This window comes from Bison bison, unplaced genomic scaffold, assembly GCF_000754665.1.
Source record: "Bison bison bison isolate TAMUID 2011002044 unplaced genomic scaffold, Bison_UMD1.0 scf7180017864171, whole genome shotgun sequence".
NCBI classification, from domain to species: Eukaryota; Metazoa; Chordata; class Mammalia; order Artiodactyla; family Bovidae; genus Bison; species Bison bison.
The window spans coordinates 3,980,011-3,998,834 of NW_011494743.1; the positions used below are offsets into that span (position 1 = coordinate 3,980,011).

Below are 18,824 nucleotides of genomic sequence, written 5' to 3' on the forward strand. Positions count from 1 at the left end.
ATTGCAGCACCCTCCTCTCTCGGTAATGGTTCGTTCCACTCTTCCGCGGTCTTTCCGTGGTTCTTTCCTCCTAGTTCCCGCGCTGTCCACCTCCCCCCACGCAGTCCCAATGGTTTAGCCTGGCTTTCCGGAGGAAACCCCGTGGGGCGGAGCAGGAGGTTTCTGCGAGTGGCCGCAGTCCCCTCCCCGGAGACCACTTGGACCGCTCCGCGTCGGGGGGTGGGCGGGTAATCTTGGGGCAGGACGCGAGTCTTGGGCTCCGATTGGTCACTGCCGGAGTAAACATCCGTCTGGGTGGGGCGGGACCGGAAGTGGAAGGCGAAGGCGGCGGCTGAGGCGGCTGTGGAGATTCTGGACTTGTACTTGGTACCTGCAAGTGCCATGTGCCGGGCTGAGCCGCGCTGAGGGGGCCGCGGGGCGCTGAAGGGGACGGGAGGCTGGGCCATGGCTGGCGCTCGGGCCGCCGCTGCTGCCTCGGCGGGGTCCTCGGTTTCTTCGGGCAGCCCACAGCCACAGGAGCCAGGACTCGGGGAGCTGCTGGAGGAGTTCTCCCGGACTCAGTACCGGGCCAAAGACTGCAGTGGGACGGGCGGCTCTAAGGTGAGTACGGAGCAGCAGTGAGCAGAAAGAGAAGGTCCCTGCCTTGGGAAGTAACTGAGGAAAGGCTGAGGTCAGGGGTGAGAGGACGGAAAGAGAGGGAAGTTCCCAGAGTCTGGACTTGGAGAGTAAGGGTCCGGGTTTAAATACCGAAAAGAGGAACTGGGGTCAGAGTGAACCAAGGAAGGACGACATTTTGGTTTGAGATAGAAAGGTTGGAGGTCAGGGATCAGCCCTGAGAGACCAAGTTCAGAGATTAGAGAGGGGGAGCTGAAGGGAGGGGATAATTCTTTTGCATCAGGTATGGGGACAAAAGCCCTCAAGTCTACTTTTTAAAGGCTAGAGGATTTCTGCAAGTCAGATAGAGATTAGAGTGAAGGTGCTGGAGGGCTGGTGCAGAATTGAGCAAAGAGGTAAACCGAGTTGTGTTGCCTCCTTAAACAGTCTCAGCATGACTTAGAATTAGATCCATCCCTTTATTTCCTTCTCCCATAGAGTAGGAAGACAAACCACACTCTCTATTCCTTTATCAAAAGCAAGTCTTAGTTCCTCTGTTTTTCTACCCTTGGGATTCCCTTCAGTCTCCTTATTGCTAGACCTGGAAAGCTTCCAGTGTGGTCACGCCATTTCCATCTTAGGCACTGCCTGGCAGTCTGATGGGAATCTTACTGACCCTACCATCTTTGATTCCTCACGTTCTTTCGGCAGGTTTAGCATCAGGTTTTCCAGTGAAATTCTCTTCCATGCAGGGCCATGAAACTCTGGTTTGGCTCCAGACCATCAGCATCACCTGGGGTGTTTATTAAAAATAAAGGTTACTTGGTCCCACCCAGTCCTACTGAGTTAGTATTTCTGAGGTTGGGAACCTGGAATTTGTAATTTTTAATAGGCTTCTTAATGATGTTCATGTCCCTTCAAATTTGAGGATTCCTCATTCCTGTGAGTTTTTCCCACCCCATTGATCTTTTGGGTGGTTACAGGGTCAGTGGTTTTCCTGGGCCTCTTTTCATTTTACACACGCATGAAAATCAGTGTTGTAAAAAGTTATGTCTGACTTTCACTCCAGCTGGCGCTAAACTTTCTGATCTTTTGCAGGCTTGTTGAGATGTTGCGGGTTTTATGTCCTTCTTCTATGGGGCCTTTCCCGAAATTAGCAAAATAAGAGCAGTTTTAAGGGAGCTGTTCCTTCTATTTCATAAGCAAATTGTAAGGAGACACCTTTGTCTGCAGCTTCTACTCATTACACTAATTAGAGCTTCTGGGTACTGTTTTATGACTGGAGAATTGAGAAGCATCTGGAGCCAAAGGAAGATAATGTATTGATGCTGGTTAAAATAACCTAGAGCAAAGGTTCTTAATACTTAGGGCCTGTGGACCCCTTTGAGAATCTCGTGAAAGGTGTAATCCTCTCTTTGGATGCCTAAGAAATACAGTTTCACCACAACATTGAGGGCTTCAGAGTCCCTCCCTGCCCCCACCAGAGTTTGTTACATGGGTTCATGAACTGCACGTTGAGGGCCTATGACCTAGCAACAGGTCTCTTCCTTGTATTGCATTATAATTATAGAGGGAAAGGTTATTCCCAGAGATTTCTCCAGGGTGGGACCCGCCTAATTCTGAATCCCAGAATCTTCTTTATGTTCATATCTCCTCCTCTGTGCAGGTTGAACGCATTGAGAAGAGGTGTCTGGAGCTGTTTGGCCGAGACTACTGTTACAGTGTGATCCAGAATGTGAATGGGGATATCTGTGGCCACTACCCACAGCACATTGTGTTCCTGGAGTATGAGAGTTCGGAGAAGGAGAAAGACACGTGAGCATCATGTCACCAAGGCATCCCCTTCTGGGAAGGCCTTGACATCTCATCCCCAGGGTCAGGAAAGTCTGTCACTGGGCAAGGCAGACTCGCTTTTCCCAGATGTTAAGCCTTGTTGGCATCCTGATAGCACAGCATAGAAGAAGAAGCTGAAAGTCACAGTCCTGGTCTCCTATTTTACTCCCACCCTATCAGTCATTGTCCTAAGACAGCTGACTTCATGCCCCACCTCCCTAAACCTCAGCGTTTCCTTTTTTTAAGAGTGAGTGGGAGGTATGCTTTGCGGACATGCTTAAGGGTACATACATGTATAGAGCTTAAAGGTCAAAAGCTTAAAGCTTGAGGTCAGTGTACTTGCTGACTGCATCACTAACTTGGGCAAGTTGTTGAACTGCTTTGGCTCTTAGTTTCCTCATCAGTCTCTATCTCTATTTACAAAAGTGACTAGTGCAATCCCTGCTGGTAAATGGGACTATTCCAAGCTTGATGTGTGTGCTCTAAGAGTTAGAAATAAGTGCTGCTGTATATTGAGGACCTACCAAAGCCCGGGTGCTTTTCTGTGAGGTAACAGTTCACCAGGTACTAGTGACACAGAGCACCCAGCACAGGATGCAGCCCGTAGGCAGTAAGTAAACGGTAGCAGTTGTTGGCGGAGAAGGCAGTGGCACCCCACTCCAGTACCTCTTGCTTGGAAAATCCCATTGACGAAGGAGCCTGTTAGGCTGCAATCCATGGGGTCGCTAAGAGTCGGACACGAATGAGTGACTTCACTTTCACTTTTCACTTTCATGCATTGGAGAAGGAAATGGCAGCCCACTCCAGTGTTCCTGCCTGGAGAATCCCAGGGACGGGGGAGCCTGGTGGGCTGCCGTCTATGGGGTCGCACAGAATCGGAAACGACTGAAGTGACTTAGCATAGCAGTTGTTGGACACTGATAAGTGATCAGGCTTATTACTTATAAGGCTTATAAGTAATAATAAGTACTTACAAGAGGCTTATAAGACTCTAGGAAGTGCTTTATGTTGATCTCAAAGTTTGTTCTGCTAGACTTCCTGCTTGCTGTTGATTTTAAGGGAATTCCAGGAGGTGTTGCCAACAATATCTGAAACTCTGGCCCCAGGGAAGCACTGTTATGAGAAAGGCTACAGTAGAGTCATTCTACGGGGTGCAGCAGGCCATCATTGCTCACAGCACTGCTCAGAGCTCACTGGCTAGAGATTCTGAGTCCTAGGTTCCAGAGCCACTGAATCAAAATCATGGCATAACAAGATGGCCCATACATACATAGAGGCTGGAGAAGTGCTGCTGTAGACAAGTTGGGGAGAAGGGTAGATCCTGCCTGGTGTGTGTGTTTGGGGAGACCCTGTGGTGGAGATGCCTTTCAGCTGGAATTGCACAGACAAGTAGAAATGTCCCTAGTTAGGGACTAGCTTGTATAGGGTCTTGATCATTGATCCAAGGAGTGCAGACTTGTGGGTGTTAGTGGTTCTTGGGCTAGTACCCTCTGAGCACTCATTGAAATCACAGATTCCAGGGGCCCTAAATCAGAATTTCTACATCACAGAGAGCTTCCTAGATGACTCCTTTGCTATAACCTGGAACCACAGGGAGCCAGAGAAGGCTTTCACATAGACAGATTTGCTCATGTGTAAGATGGGAGACATGTAAGTGTGCCTTCTAACCAGGTCGAGGTGGCGTTCCCTGAGTAAAAGGAACTTACTGGGGGAATTAATTGTATGTAGATCATAGCACGTGTATGCCTGCCTCTTCTTTCTATCACTGCCAGGAAGCTTCCACTTTGCCTAGCAGAGTCTCTCTTTCCAGGCCAGGACCACCACAGTATATCGCTAACCCTAGAGGAGTTATAGTCTGTTTTTACTTTTCACTTCTTGCAAGGCCTCAAGGTGATACTAAGTGGGCCATGTCTGTTGAAGAGCAGGGAATATGTGCATGTGTAGGTGAAAAGAAATAGAACTTTTTGCTTTACATGCCTGGATTTGGTGTTACTATGACACTAGTTAGACTGAGTTGCACAGGGTAGAACTGGATTCAGGAAGTGGTTTGGTTCTATTAATCCACCTCCCCAGTTTAGCCCGTCATCTGGGAAGAGAAGCCTGGATGGGGCTGTCTGAATGGCCAAGATGTGTGTTTATCAGCAAGACAAACTGCTGCCATGGGCCACATCTCAGGGATCTAGTTGGAGACCCTGCCAGAGATATGAAATCCTTACCTTTAGGTCTGGTCGGTAACACAGACCAATAAATGAGCAATGATTGTAACAAAGGCCAGAATTAGGGCAGGTATAGGTGAGGCATTGGGAGACAAAGTTAAAATCCTGCACTTGATAATTCCCACTGGTATGTGAGCGTAGGGAAGGGGGGTTCCCTCATACCACCGATTTTCAAACATCAGCTGTGTGTTCTACAATTCAACTCAACTCTGACACCATCTACCCAGAGATAGCTTCAGATCTTACAGGTTAAGGGCTCAGTCCCACAAGACAGACATAAATACATAGCCCAGTTTCATTCCTTCGAATAAAAGTATCATGTGTCAGACACAGCCCAGTGCTTAGCATGTTAAGAGAAAGATTCTAAGGCCAAGAAATAATAAAAATAAAAACAGGAACCACTGAGAACAGAAACTGAATTGGTTCTTTGAGTAGGGGACCCAGGACAATAAAGCACCAGCTAGCCTAATGAAAAAAAGTGTGCCTTCCTCCACATAAGACTGCCCAGAACCCTGAGGCTGAAAATGCTGGCATGTTCTCTCCTTCGGTTTTGTGGAGCGTTTGTTGAATGGAAGTATTTAGCCTGGGAGACTCAAATGCGGTTTCAAGGCATTTAGAGCTGCTGGTGTGAGCTCAGAGTCAGTTAAAGCAGTGCTGGGACTTCCGAGCTCCCAGTGCAGGGGGCCTGGGTTCAATCCCTGGTCAGGGAACTAGGTTTTGCATGCCATAACTAAAGATTCCCACATACCTCAATTAAAATCTGATGAAGTCAGATAAATAAAAATAACTTTTTTTTTTTAACTCAGCAGATAGTGCTGATCTCATCTGTGCAAATGACCTGGGGCCACCAAAAGGTGGGAGGAAGACTAATGTAAGCAGTATTATGTGTATTTTGTTTTATATTCTCTTGGCATCTGAGTTTAATTAGGCAATTATTTTGAACTCAGTTGCCTTTTTATTTCACAGAATGAGGGAAAGGTGGTAGAACTTGGTTTCCAGTGAGCCATGTTTTTTCTAGGGCCTGACTGATTGGCCTGTGCCAGCTTCCCTGGTAACTCAGCTGGTAGAGTCTGCCTGCAATGCAGGAGACCCCAGTTCGATTCCTAGGTTGGAAAGATCCCCTGGAAAAGGGATAGGCTACCCACTCCAGTATTCTTGGGCTTCCCTCATGGCTTAGATGGTAAAGAATCCACCTGCAATGCGGGTGACCTGGGTTGCATCCCTGGGTTGGGAAGATCCCCTGGAGGAAGGCATAGCAACCCACTCCAGTATTCTTGCCTGGAGACTCTCCATGGACAGGGGAGCCTGGTGGGCTACAGTACATGTGGTCGCAGAGTTGGAGATGACTGAGCAACTAAGCATAGCACTCTGTACGTACTGTGAAGAGGCACTCCAGCCTTCTTCCTTCCTTCAGAAAAGAAAAAAATCTTGGTCGTAAAAATAACATGGGGACTTCCCTTGTGGTCCAGTGGTTAAAACTCTGAGTTTCCACTGCAGGGACCACTCACTCCCTAGTCCCTGTGCATGCTGCACAGTGCAACCAAAAAAACAGAAAGAAAAAGAGAAGAAGAGTCTTATGTAGTCACTTATCTATTTGAATTATAGTAAAGATGTAATAAATTTGTGATTTAAAACAAAATGCTTAATAAAAATGGGGGAAAAGTCTTAAATCATACCTTACAGAAACATACACCATGGAAAGTTTAAGTCCTCTTCCTTTATCCTCTTGTTTTCTTTCTACAATCACCAAACTTGGTCCAAGTTATTTTTTTATTATTATTATTTTTTTTTATGCTTCCTGTACCTCTAACCTGTATCCCTAAATAAGAGGATTTTTCACTGATTATTTCTTCAAATAATTTTTCTCTCCCTCTCTCTCTCCTCTTTCTGAGACTCATATAATGCAAGTGTTAGTACATTTGATGTTGTCTTAGGGGTCTCTTAAGCTCCTCTCATTAAAAAACTTTCTTGCTGTTCTCATTGGGTGATTTTTATTTTACTGTCTTTCAGATTGCTCATCTGTTCTTCTGTATCATCTGATTTGGTATTGATTCCCTCTACTGTATTTTTTATTTCATTTCAGTTATTCTATTATTCGAATCTAATTGATTCTTATTTTTCTGTTTTTTTTTTGGTTTTTTTTTTTGTCCTTTGATTTTTTGGATTGGAGAATAATTACTTTACAGTGTTCTGGTGGTGTTTGCTTTACATCAGTGCAAATCAGTCATAATTATATATGGTGGCGCTAGTGGTAAAAAGCCTGCCTGCCAATGCAGGAGACATAAGAGATGCTGATTTAGTCCTTGGGTCGGAAAGATGCCCTAGAGGAGGAAATGGCAATCTGCTCCAGTATTCTTGCCTAGAGAATCCCATTGACAGGAGCCTGGTGGGCTACAGTCCATGGGGTCACAAAGAGTCAGGCATGACTGCAGTAACTTCGCGCACGTGCATGCACAAACATATGTATATATATCTCCTCTCTCTTGAGCCTATCTTCACCTCTACATTCCACCCTTCTCGGTCGTCACTGAGTCCCAGGCTGGGCTCTCTGTGTTATACAGCAGCTTCCCGCTTGTTATCCATTTTACATGTGATAGTATATATATGTCAGTGCTGCTTTCTCAGTTTGTCCTACACTCTCCTTCCTGCTGTTTCCACCAGATCATTCTCTATGTCTGTGTCTCCATTTCTTCTCTTAAATAGGTTCATCAGAACTGTTTTTCTACATTCCATATATCAGGTTTTTATTTGAAGACCTTGTTGTAACTTCAGTTTCAAATGCTCACTTGATAGTAGTTATTTTATTAGCAACTAGCTTGAGAATATATCTATGAAGGCTACTAAGAAATCAGCAGTGTTTTCAGAAGACTATATTTTTATTAATGCCAACAGAATTTAGATATGCTTAAAAAGGTACCAGTGGTGTTTAGGAGTCACTGAACTTACTCATTCTGAAACAGTTATTTGTGTGCACATGTCATGCAATGACACTAGCAGGACTGGGATGTAGGAGGGATGATGCCCTTGGACTCAGCCTGGAAACTCAACCCTTGTAAGGAAGGAGCTTGACTATCTTCCTTTTCCTCCATTACTCTGCATAGCCGGGAGAGCTTCCCACTGTTGAACTTCCTGCCTCCTGTTTCTCTTGGAACCAGAAGTTCTTACTGGCTGATGTGGAGCCTTTTGTTAAGACTCAGTGGGTGAATCTGTGACAGTAGACCCTTATTTTAAGGGTGTGCTATAGGTGTGACTTGCTTAAACTCATTTCTAAATGTGTTTTTTTGGTGTGTGTTCTAGAAGCTATTTGTGGCCTTGAGAAGCTGGGTGTGTTAACTTCCATGCTTCTCAAGGCCACAAATAGCTTCTTTTTCACCACCTTTGCTCCAGCATTCCCTGCCCTGTTGACATTTTAGACTGTTAGTGTTGGTTGAAATGTTGATAATGTATCAGAGGCTCATAACCATGCGGAATGTGAACTTCATCATATCCTGCCCTCTGAAAGATCACAAAGATGGCCCTGTTATTGCCAGAGGGTCCTCAACATATTTGTCCTACTTTTGGAGTGAAAAACTGAGCACCTTTTGATCTTAAAGGTTTTGAAATCAGGATGATTTCAGTTTTAGTACCTATAATCTAGCTTTTTTTTTTTTTTCTTTTCTTGAAAAGCTTAAAATGTCTGTGATCTAGAATTTAGGAATCTGAGCGTTTATTCAATTTGAAATGAATATTTACACACACACACCCCTAGCATGGGTTACACAGTACTCATGCACAAGCAGCCTGACCTACCTCTCTTGCCTTGTGTTAGGTTTCAGAGCACTGTGCAGGTGAGCAAATTGCAGGACCTCGTCAACCGCAGCAAGACAGCCAGGTGCAGAGGACGGTTTGTCTGCCCAGTGATCCTGTTCAAGGGCAAGGTAAGACCTCCCCATAGCTTCGCTCTCCCTCCCTTGGAGGTACCTGGCTTAATGCAGAGTGTACAGTTGTCTCAGCAGTGGCCACATGACTGGAAAAGGTCAGTTTTCATTCCAGTCTCAAAGAAAGGCAATGCCAAAGAATGCTCAAACTACCGAACAATTGCACTCATCTCACACGCTAGTACAGTAATGCTCAAAATTCTCCAAGCCAGGCTTCAACAGTACTTGAACCATGAACTTCTAGATGTTAGAAAAGGCAGAGGAACCAGAGATCAAATTGCCAGCATCCATTGGATCATCAAAAAAGCAAGCGAGTTCCAGAAAAACATGTATTTCTGCTTTATTGACTATGCCAAAGCCTTTGACTGTGTGGATCACAACAAACTGTGGAAAAATTCTTAAAGAGATGGGAATACCAGACCACCTGACCTGCCTCTTGAGAAACCTGTATGCAGGTCAGGAAGCAACAGTTAGAACTGGACATGGAACAATAGACTGGTTCCAAATAGGAAAAGCAGTGCGTCAAGGCTGTATATTGTCACCCTGCTTATTTAACTTATATGCAGAGTACATCATGAGAAACGCTGGACTGGAAGAAACACAAGCTGGAATCAGGATTACCGGGAGAAATATCAATAACCTCAGATATGCAGATGACACCACCCTTATGGCAGAAAGTGAAGAGGACCTAAAAAACTTCTTGAGGAAAGTGAAAGAGGAGAGTGAAAAAGTTGGCTTAAAGCTCAACATTCAGAAAACAAAGATCATGGCATCTGGTCCCATCACTTCAGGGCAAATAGATGGGCAAACAGTGGAAACAGTGTCAGACTTTATTTTTCTGGGCTCCAAAATCACTGCAGATGGTGACTGCAGCCATGAAATTAAAAGACACTGACTCCTTGGACGGAAAGTTATGACCAACCTAAATAGCATATTATAAAGTAGAGACATTACTTTGCCAACAAAGGTCTGTCTAGTCAAGGCTATGGTTTTTCCAGTGGTCATGTGTGGATGTGAGAGTTGGACTGTATAGAAAGCTGAGCACAAAAGAATTGATGCTTTTGAACTGTGGTGTTGGAGAAGACTCTTGAGAGTACCTTGGACAGCAAGGTCCAACCAGTCCATCCTAAGGGAAATCAGTCCTGAATATTCATTGGAAGGACTGATATTGAAGGTGAAACTCCCAGTACTTTGGCCATCTGATGCAAAGAGCTGACTCATTTGAAAAGACCCTGATGCTGGGAGAGATTGAAGGCGGGAGGAGAAGGGGACGACAGAGAATGAGATGATTGGATGGCATCCGACTCAATGGACATGAGTTTGACTAAACTCTGAAAGTTGGTGATGGACACGGAGGCCTGGCATGCTACAGTCCATGGGGTTGCAAAGAGTCGGACACAACTGAGTGACTGAACTGAACTAAACTGACAGTTGTCTTGTTGCCAGACAAGTTAGGGTGGTTACGGGGTGCCTGGTGTGGTGGGAAGAAGGCCAGAGAATCAGACCAGTTCCAAAACCACTTTTTTCAAGGGTGATTCTAGGTAGGCAAGGGATGGTCATAGCGGAGGACTCCACCCTGTGTCCTGGAGCCCTGCTGCCTAGGTTCTGATCCTGGCTCTGCTGCCTCCTGCCTGTGCAAGACCTCCATTTCCTCCTCTGTCAAATGGGAAAAATAATCATGCCTACATCACAAGTTTGTGAATAGATTAGATCAGATAAGTTGTTTGTCCATCCTTTCAGTAGTGTAATTTACCAAGTATTTATTGAATATGTATCATATTCAGGCCTTAAGGTACCTCAGCATATATGATAAACAAAAATTTGCACCTTTATCAAGCTTATATTCTATTGAGTGTTGTTAATTTGGTACCCAAATAGGGTCTCATTTCACCTATTTTTAATAATCCTTTGATGTATTAGATATTCCCATTTTGCAGATGAAATGAAGGCTCAAAGTGGTTAAATAACTTCCCCAAGTTTACTTTACACAACTTGAGAGCTGAGATTTAAACTTACTGCAAAACGCCCTCAAGTTACTACACTGTAGCTTGGTGCCACATAGTGTGGTATCAGAGGAACCCACTAAAGACGGGCAGTGGTGTGGACTGACAGGCATGGCCTCATTAAGTGAGCGGGACTAGGCTACGAGCTTTGGCAGAAGAGTGGGAGGGTATCCCAGGCAGGTAGCTGCCTGGGGCGTACAGTGAGGCAGGCATGAGAAAGGCTGGGAGACGACCTGATGGGAGTGAGGTAGGTGGCGGAGCTGAGGATGGAAGGGGCTGAATGCAGGAGGCTGGATGCTGGCTGAGGTGTTTGCATTTGCCCAGACAAGCCTCTGTGACTTCCGGGCAGGGAAATATAGAATACAAATATCATTTTGAGAAAGATTAATCTAGAAGAAGCAGACCAATAGCTTGGAGGAGGGGAGGAGAGCAGAAATGTCTGCCCTCTCTTCTGTTCATCTGGTAGGTGCCTGCGTGTGCTGTGGTCCTGGTGCCTCTGGGACTTTAGTCCATTCTCCTAGCATGCAGGCAAGGGCTGGGGCACAGCACTGGGAGAGAGAAATGCTAGCCTGATTCCTCTCCTTTTGTGCCTTCATGTGACAGGAGGAGATAGGAAAGGAGAAGCAGCCACAGACTTTCATAGGGTAGGTCTGTTTCCTCTCCTGTGCCAATCTTTCGTAAATGGAGGAAGGGCAAATGTGACAGGTGAGTCAGGAAGCCACAGACTTCATAGGGTTGGTCTGTTTTAGGGGAAAGTATGTCTGCGAGTAAAGTTCCAGAAATTGATCTTCTTAAAGCTTACTTATTCCCACTAGAAATTATGTAGGAAACACTCAAACCAGTACTTCCCACAGTGTGTTCTATAGAACAGTAGTTTAAGGATATGCTTGTGCAAAGCATTCCCTCTCAAATAAGATTGAGAGACATCACACCCTAGATTCACCCTGACCCCCAAGCTCCAGATTCAGGAGGTTCATTGGCAAGTGTACGTCAGTGTAGGAAAGGCTCTAAAAAGTCCTGAAGCAGAGGAATCTGTGGTGGTGTCCCTTCTCACTCTGCAGACCTTGAGAAGGGAGTTTCCAGAATGCACTTGGGAAATTGCGGTGAGACTGAGAGAAAGAGCCGCGAGGCAACACATTTCAGAGGGAGGGTGAAGAGTTGGAGGGATTATTTTTTTATTTTTTATTTTTGTCATACCCCAAGGCTTGTGGGACCTTACTTAGTTCCCTAACCAAGGATCAAACCCAGGCCTTGATCGACAGTGAAGGGGTGAGAGCCCTAACTGCTGGACTGCCAGCAAATTCCGTTTTGGGGGGCAGGGGTGGTATTATTTTGAGGAGGCTTTGACGCTAAGGGCTTTACCATTCATCCTGCTTTCTTCTCCCTTTGCACCTTTTTGTCTGTTGATGTGATCCCATTGTGTTCCCTGTAGCTTCCCCTGACTCAGTCGTGTTCACTGGCTTAATACCTTCTTATGTACATTTTATTCCTATTGTGTTTGATAGGAATAAGTCTGCTGTCTCCTCTCTTCTGTAATCCCTATGAGGACAGAAGCCGTGTCTTATTACTGCTATCCTCCCAGTGTCTAGCAGCTGCCTACCCAGCTGGTGTGGGCAGGCTCTCTAGAAAGACACTGCTGTTGGGTTACACAGTAGTGGGCTCTGTGCTGGGTTGTAGGGGGACAGGTGACTGAGACAGTCCTGTCACCCTGGAGCTCAGTGGGTGGGGAAGGCAGACCTATGAACTTGAGGATCAAGAGATGGGGAAGAACAGGAGAAGGTCTTCTGTTGTGAGGTGGGCATCTTGTCCTCAGGTGGGTCTCCCAGCAGGCCCTAACGAGTTTGGTGACAGCAGTGTTTGCTGCCAACATACCCAGCCAAGCTGAGCCGGGGAATGTATGCTCAGAAGTGCCGACTTCCTGCTTCCTTCCAAACTCAGTCCATTGTGGCTAGGGCAGCTTAGGAACTAAACGTCTGATTTTGTTTCATTTCAGTTAATTTCCATTTTCTAATTGAAGCAATGTAGAATTTTTTTCGATTAAATACAATTTTCTTTTGAGGTAGGACTACGTTACCCTTTAAACACTGAAAATAAAGCATCCTACTTGTGATGTGCTGTAATTATAAATACATATTGGATTTTGAAGACTTAATCCAAAAAATGTAAAATATTAATAATTTAAAAAGTGATTATATGTTGACATAGTAATATCTTGGGACATATAGGCTTAAATAAGATATATTATTAATTTTTTAATAAAACTCAGTTCAAGCATTTAAGAGTAAGCTGTTCTCATGTGCCATTTTCTCCCCCATCACTTGTATCTGGTTTTTAGAAAATTAAAATTGGAACAGGTCTTCTTTCTCTCTGTTTCCTCCCTTAAGAAATGGGGAGCAGAGATCAGCTGCTTTTATTCTACGTGCCAAAGTTGGTACTAAATTTATAAATCCTACAGAGCCATCTTCCTCATGCAACATTAGAGGCCACCCCTAATTAGGTAAATGGATAGCTTTCAGAGTGTATCCTGCTTTTTCAGTCAAGAGTTAAGCTTGAAGTATGGAAATGGTGGCCTGTGCATTGGAGCCGTGAAACCCAGGAGCAAGGTCAGACATGGACCCGCCCGTGGGGTACGGCTTCCCCCAACTCCAGCACTCAGGACCTTCCTGTGGAGGTTGGTGTTTCACTTGGGAAGCCAGCCAGCTTGCCCATCCTCCTCCACCTGATGAGTCCCCTGGGCTGGATGTGGCTGCCTCTGAGACCAAAAAAACAGGGACAGATCGAGGGGATTTGGGGAAATTGGGGAGCAGAAAGAAGAATCTGAGCCTTGAAAAGAGCTCAGAGCTCAACAGCTCATGAGGGGATATGTGTCTGCCTGAAAAAGATTTAATAGAAATAATAGAAGACTGAGATTTCGTGCCGCAGCTTGAATGATGGAGGGGGACATGGTAACATGTGCTGGTCAAACTCAAAACAGCCACCACGCCCCCTCACTTGTTTGCTCATGAATCAGACCTCCCCCAATACCATTGGAATCTTGAGGGTCCTCAACCCGAAAATGGACACTCCGTTGCTGCAACTCCTAATTACTGGGCTGGTCTCTTCCAAGTAGAGGATGTTATTTGAGGCTGGAAAGGGATCTGTGGATGGACTTGGAGATACAGGTAAACTCTGGCATGTACATTTTTATCCGGAGACAGTTTGTCATCATCATCAGATTTGCAAAATCCTTTTGGACCCAGAGAAAGTGAAACATTCCCCCGTAGAGTGCATCGTGCTCAGGCTAGCAGGACTCTCTGCCCAAGCCCTTCTTTACAGGCTTCCAGGACAGCCCTACCTCAAATGTGTTCTGCCCCCAGCACTGGCAAAGCACCCCCCGGATTGTAGCAGGTTGCTCTTCTATCATTTGCCCCCTGTTCTAAGCTGCCAGCGATGACCTGCCAGTTCCTAGCATGCCTCTTTCCTGTAATAGCAAAACTGTTTCTTTCCCACTGTCTTACAGGTGGAGAAGGAGACGCCCTCTGGCAATATTCTACAATCTTCCAGGGACCCTCCTTATACTGCCAGGCTGCATGACCTATTCAGAAATGTCCCCCCCACCCCCAGTTTAATCTCCCAGCCACCCTCACTGCCTCCCTCAGCCTGTAGCTAAACCCTGGGGTCACCAGATCCCAGATACCTCTTCCCATTCCCCCACCCCTCTTGGATCTCATCAAACACAGTTTATAAAGATTCAGCCTTAGAATCAGATAGTGAGAGGCTTCCCTGGCGATCTAGTGGTTAAGAATGTGCTGTGCAATGCAGCGGATGTGGGTTCATGCCTTGGTCTGGAAGTTGGAATCCCACACGCTGCAGAGCAACTGAGACCTGACACAGCCAAATAAACTTTTTTTAAAAAATTAGATAATGAAGTTCACACCTATTGCCTGGTTTCTAGAATTCTAGCTCTTGTAATGCTGCTTCAGTGATGAGCAAAGAGTAAAAGCAAAGTTAAGCACAGTTACAGTTACTACATTCCTTTAGTACGTAGGAGAGAGAAGGTAAAATTTCTCTAAAAAAAAAAAAAGCCCCCAAACATTTCTCCCTTAATTGACCCTCCTGCTCCAGGAAGGTTTCCCTTCCCTGCACTAAGCAGTTGCAGTGACAGCACAGACGCTCTGGAGGGATGTGGGCTCGGTCAGATCCCTGCTTATTCCTCACTGTGGGACCTCAGGCCCTACTTCATCTCCCTGCACCCATTGCTCTTTTCATCTGTGAAGCAGCAGCAGTGCCTGCCCCCAGCCACACTTCCCTTAAGGGCTTGTGAAAACCCAGTGGAAAAGTGTGTTTGTGTTTCACTCACATGCTGACGTACACATGTGATAATCGCCAGGTCTTAACCCAAGTAAGACCACTTGTATGTGACAACCACTGAGTCTACTCATTACCATTAGTGACACTCTGGTGCCTCTCATTTGGGAGAGAGAACCCCTTGACAGAGGCTGTAGGTTAAAATCTAGGCTTGCTTCAGAGAGACTGCTGTCACAGTGGCCCTGATGCTGAGACTTTGGGCAGTGCTCATGCACCCATTTTGCTGGTCTGGAATGATCAGAAGAGTTCCAGGGCTTCCCCCTACTGTGTGCACTTCAGAAAACCACCTGACTGTTGGTCAGAGGGTACAAACTTCCAGTTGCAAGATGAATAAGGTTTGTGGGTCTAATGTACAGCGTGGTGGTTATAGTTAATAATTCTGTATTATGTACATGAAAGTTGTAGAGAGAGATGGTCTTAAATGTTTCCACCACACAAAGAAATGGTAATTATGTGACCTGATGCAGGTGTTAGCTAACTCTGTGGTGGTAATGGTTTTGCAGTATGTTAGTGGTCTTGCCTGGAGAATCCCAGGGATGGCGGGGCCTGGTGGGCTGCCGTCTATGGGGTTGCACAGAGTCGGACACAACTGAAGTGACTTAGCAGCAGCAGCAGCAGTGATACAAATCAGCATGTTGTGCACCTTAAACTTACACAGTGTCATGGGTCAATTATATCTCAAGAAAGCAGGGAAAAGTAGAACCAAAAAACTCCAGAAAACCATCTGACCCTGAAAATGTGGTTTCTCTCCCAGCACATTTGCAGGTCAGCCACACTGGCTGGATGGGGGGAGCTGTATGGACGCACTGGCTACAACTATATTTTCTCAGGTGAGCACTGAGCTGCAGCCTCTGTGACTAAGAACAGGACCCCAGTCATGGAGAACAGCTACCCATGGCCACAGTGGTGGTGGTGATTATGGGGGTGGGCAGCAACCTGGGGTGGGGGGGCAGGGGTGTCTAGAGCCCCTCCTCTCATCACCTGAGAAGATGCTTGTGGTGAGAAGAATGCCAGGCACGTGGGGCATCCGGTCCTGGGAAAGAGAGGAGCATGGTCCTTGGGGTAGAACCAGGGGTAGACTGGTCAAGCAGCCCTTGCATGGAGCCCCTGCCATGCCCCAAGTGCTGACCACAGGTTCCTCCCACAGGGGGTGCAGACGACGCCTGGGCAGATGCAGAAGATCTCACGGAGGAGGACTGTGCTCTTCGGTCAGTGCCAGGCAGTTATGGGTCTGGGCTTGGGTGAGGGGCAGGTATCTGACCAGTGGTGGCCATTTTCTACTGATGGCTGTGACATCATCAGTGGTCCAGGTGAATGGATTGGCTTCCTTCGTCCACATCCCTGAAACAGTTGTTGAAGTCCACCCCATAGCCTCACCCGCAGCTGACTTGATGAACTGCCTGAGCAGTCTGTCTTTATCCGGGCTGCTCACAAGGACCCCAGGGAGAGTGCCCCAGTCCTGGGGTTCCTGGCACTGCAGGCCCAAGACGTGGCGCAGACATCTGTGTATCTTCAAGCCCCATGGTTTCCAGGATGTTGATGTCCAGCCTACCAGGTGATGCCGGACACACCTGGCCTGAGGACTGGTCAACACATCGGAGATGCAGGCACCAGAAGTTCCGCAGCTGTGTGATTAGTGCCGTAAGGGAGTACAACACAGAGGAGTGCTTTAGGTCCCCTGAAAGGGATGGAGGGGGCTGGCTCCCACTCTTCCTACCTCCTTTCTAAATACTTTTTAGAAAATGACAGTAATGGTACTTTGGAAAAGCTCCTTTGCATGGTCTGTGCCGCATGGAAAGTCTTTAACTGGTGTCAGGCATCTCTGGAATGCACATCAGCACCCTAGTCAGATCAGCTGCCCAAAATCACAGCACGGAGCTTGAAAAGGCATCTCGCTGTGCCCAGCTTCTGCCTGCTGGTTCCACGAGCAGCAGCTCTGGCTTGCACACAGGAATGTTTGGCTCTTGCCCCGAGATCAGACGACCTCTGCTCCAGCCAGGCCTTCTTCCACACTGCGCACTGTTCTTGGCGAGGCATCTGCTGGGTTCAGCAAAGCAGTGGGCATTAAAAAAATAAATTAACGGTGACTGTTTATTTGTTCTACTTTTGCCTTTATCTGTATGACTGATCAGAAAGCAGCCTGGGGATTAGGAAAATCTCATCTTTCTCTTTGCTTCAGAGGCCTTCTAAGGAGAGGGAATTCACTTGCTAGTATTTCACAATTAGTTGATAAAATAGCTCTAAAAAGTCCATCTCCCAGTGAGAATTCCAATCTGTTACATTTTGAGCAAGTCATATGGCTAAAAGTGGTCATAAATGGGGAAGAGGGAGGAGGGTAGAGAGAGAGAAAGTCTAATGGAAGCTCAGAGACTTGATCAGCCACCAGCCTGCTGCTTTTTAGAACTCTGAGATTATCTTGAGTCTTCTGGCTTAATGTCAAGCCGCACCAGAAAGCCCTTTCCTGCCCCTGCTGCATATTGCTTCTCTTTGAAATGTGTCCCAGAGAGCAGGATAATCTCTTGGAAAGTCACCTTCCCTCACCTTCACTGGGACTGCTGTCCCGTCTGGCCCTCCCAGCCTCCCTCTCCTGGAGAAGGGAAACAGAAGTGCTCCTGTAGCACCTAGACTTCCGGGAATGGACACTCAGTGGAGTTTCTCCCTCTGGCTGTCTGTTTCAGAAGTTCCGACACGCATCTCTTTGATAAGGTCAGAGGCTATGACATCAAGCTGCTCCGGTACCTGTCGGTCAAGTACATCTGTGACCTGATGGTGGAGAACAAGAAGGTGAAGTTTGGCATGAAGTGAGTGCAGGGCACCCCCCTCCAAGTGGGTGGAGGCCATGTGTTCACAGGCTCGTGGGCTCGGGGATGGGGCAAAGCAGTCACCAGGGCGCACTGGGTGCCAGGCCTTGAGCATCCTCTCCCTATATCCTCACACAGCCCTCCCTGTGAGGAGGTTCTTGTATCCCCCTCGTGCAGGGGAGAAACAAGCCAGAGAGGTTAAGTCACTTGCTCAGGGTGGTCCAGTAGGCACCGAGAGAGCCGCCAACGTCTCATGTGTACTCTGCTGTCGCTCCACCATCTCTGGTGGATTAGCATCTCTTTTAAAGTGGATCCAAAAAAACAGGGTGGATCCAGAAAATCAGTATTCACTCAATTTTTATATCCTGTATGGACCAAGTATTCACAGGACAAAGAAAAATGAGAAAAAATGGAGCCTGGGTTGGGGTGATGAATTTGGGGAATTTTCCCAAAGTGTAGCTTGTTAATTTTTTTTATAATACTGACCTTTAATTATGCCATGTTTGTCTTAGAAAATAAGCCACACTTATAAGTTACAGCTCAGCTATCTGTAGGTCCCCCTGCCCCTCCGTCATCTGTCAGAGTAGACCTCTGTCTCTCAGATGCTGCTGGGGAGCATCCTCAGCCGATGCTGGAGAAGACAGTGGAGAGGAGAGTCCCCCTCGGGGCCCCTCCTGAATGGTGTCTCTGCTTCCTTCATCTGGGAGGCTTATAAGGATTGTGGTTCTGTGGCTTTAGGTCCCATCACAAGTGCTGTGGTATCAGGGAGAGTCAGCGCTCTCACCTGGTGACTTCGGGTAGGTGGCAGAGAGGTCCCATTCTTAATTGCTCAAAGTAAGCCTGACTGAAGGGCCTCATCCCAACTCAGAGGGGTTTCTGTAGCAGAAGGCTTATCCGAACTGTGGTGACGCTTGTGGGGAACGGCGTGCGTGGGTTCTGATGCCGTAACACGTTGTGTCCTGTCTTGTAGTGTCACCTCCTCTGAGAAGGTGGACAAAGCCCAGCGCTATGCCGACTTCACTCTCCTCTCCATCCCGTATCCAGGTAGGGGCTCCTTCCAGGGTCCGGTCAGGGGACAGGCTTCCCAGGACTGGGGCTCCGAAGGCCACCTGC

At 46.8% G+C, this 18,824-nt stretch overlaps 1 protein-coding gene across 4 annotated transcripts in view; it reads left to right on the top strand.

Annotated features, from left to right (window-relative positions):
• Positions 1–305: 305 nt before the first annotated feature.
• The window catches only part of MTMR14 (myotubularin related protein 14), a 44,971-nt gene continuing 26,452 nt past the window's right edge, over positions 306–18,824 (top strand). For all 4 annotated transcript variants that reach the window (XM_010842071.1, XM_010842073.1, XM_010842072.1 and 1 more), the window contains exons 1-7: positions 306–600; positions 2,261–2,409; positions 8,452–8,560; positions 15,665–15,740; positions 16,058–16,118; positions 17,589–17,711; positions 18,682–18,755. In XM_010842071.1, coding sequence (XP_010840373.1) covers positions 445–600; positions 2,261–2,409; positions 8,452–8,560; positions 15,665–15,740; positions 16,058–16,118; positions 17,589–17,711; positions 18,682–18,755 — 748 coding nt within the window. In that variant the 5' untranslated portion in view covers positions 306–444. The remainder of the gene's footprint in view (positions 601–2,260; positions 2,410–8,451; positions 8,561–15,664; positions 15,741–16,057; positions 16,119–17,588; positions 17,712–18,681; positions 18,756–18,824) is intronic.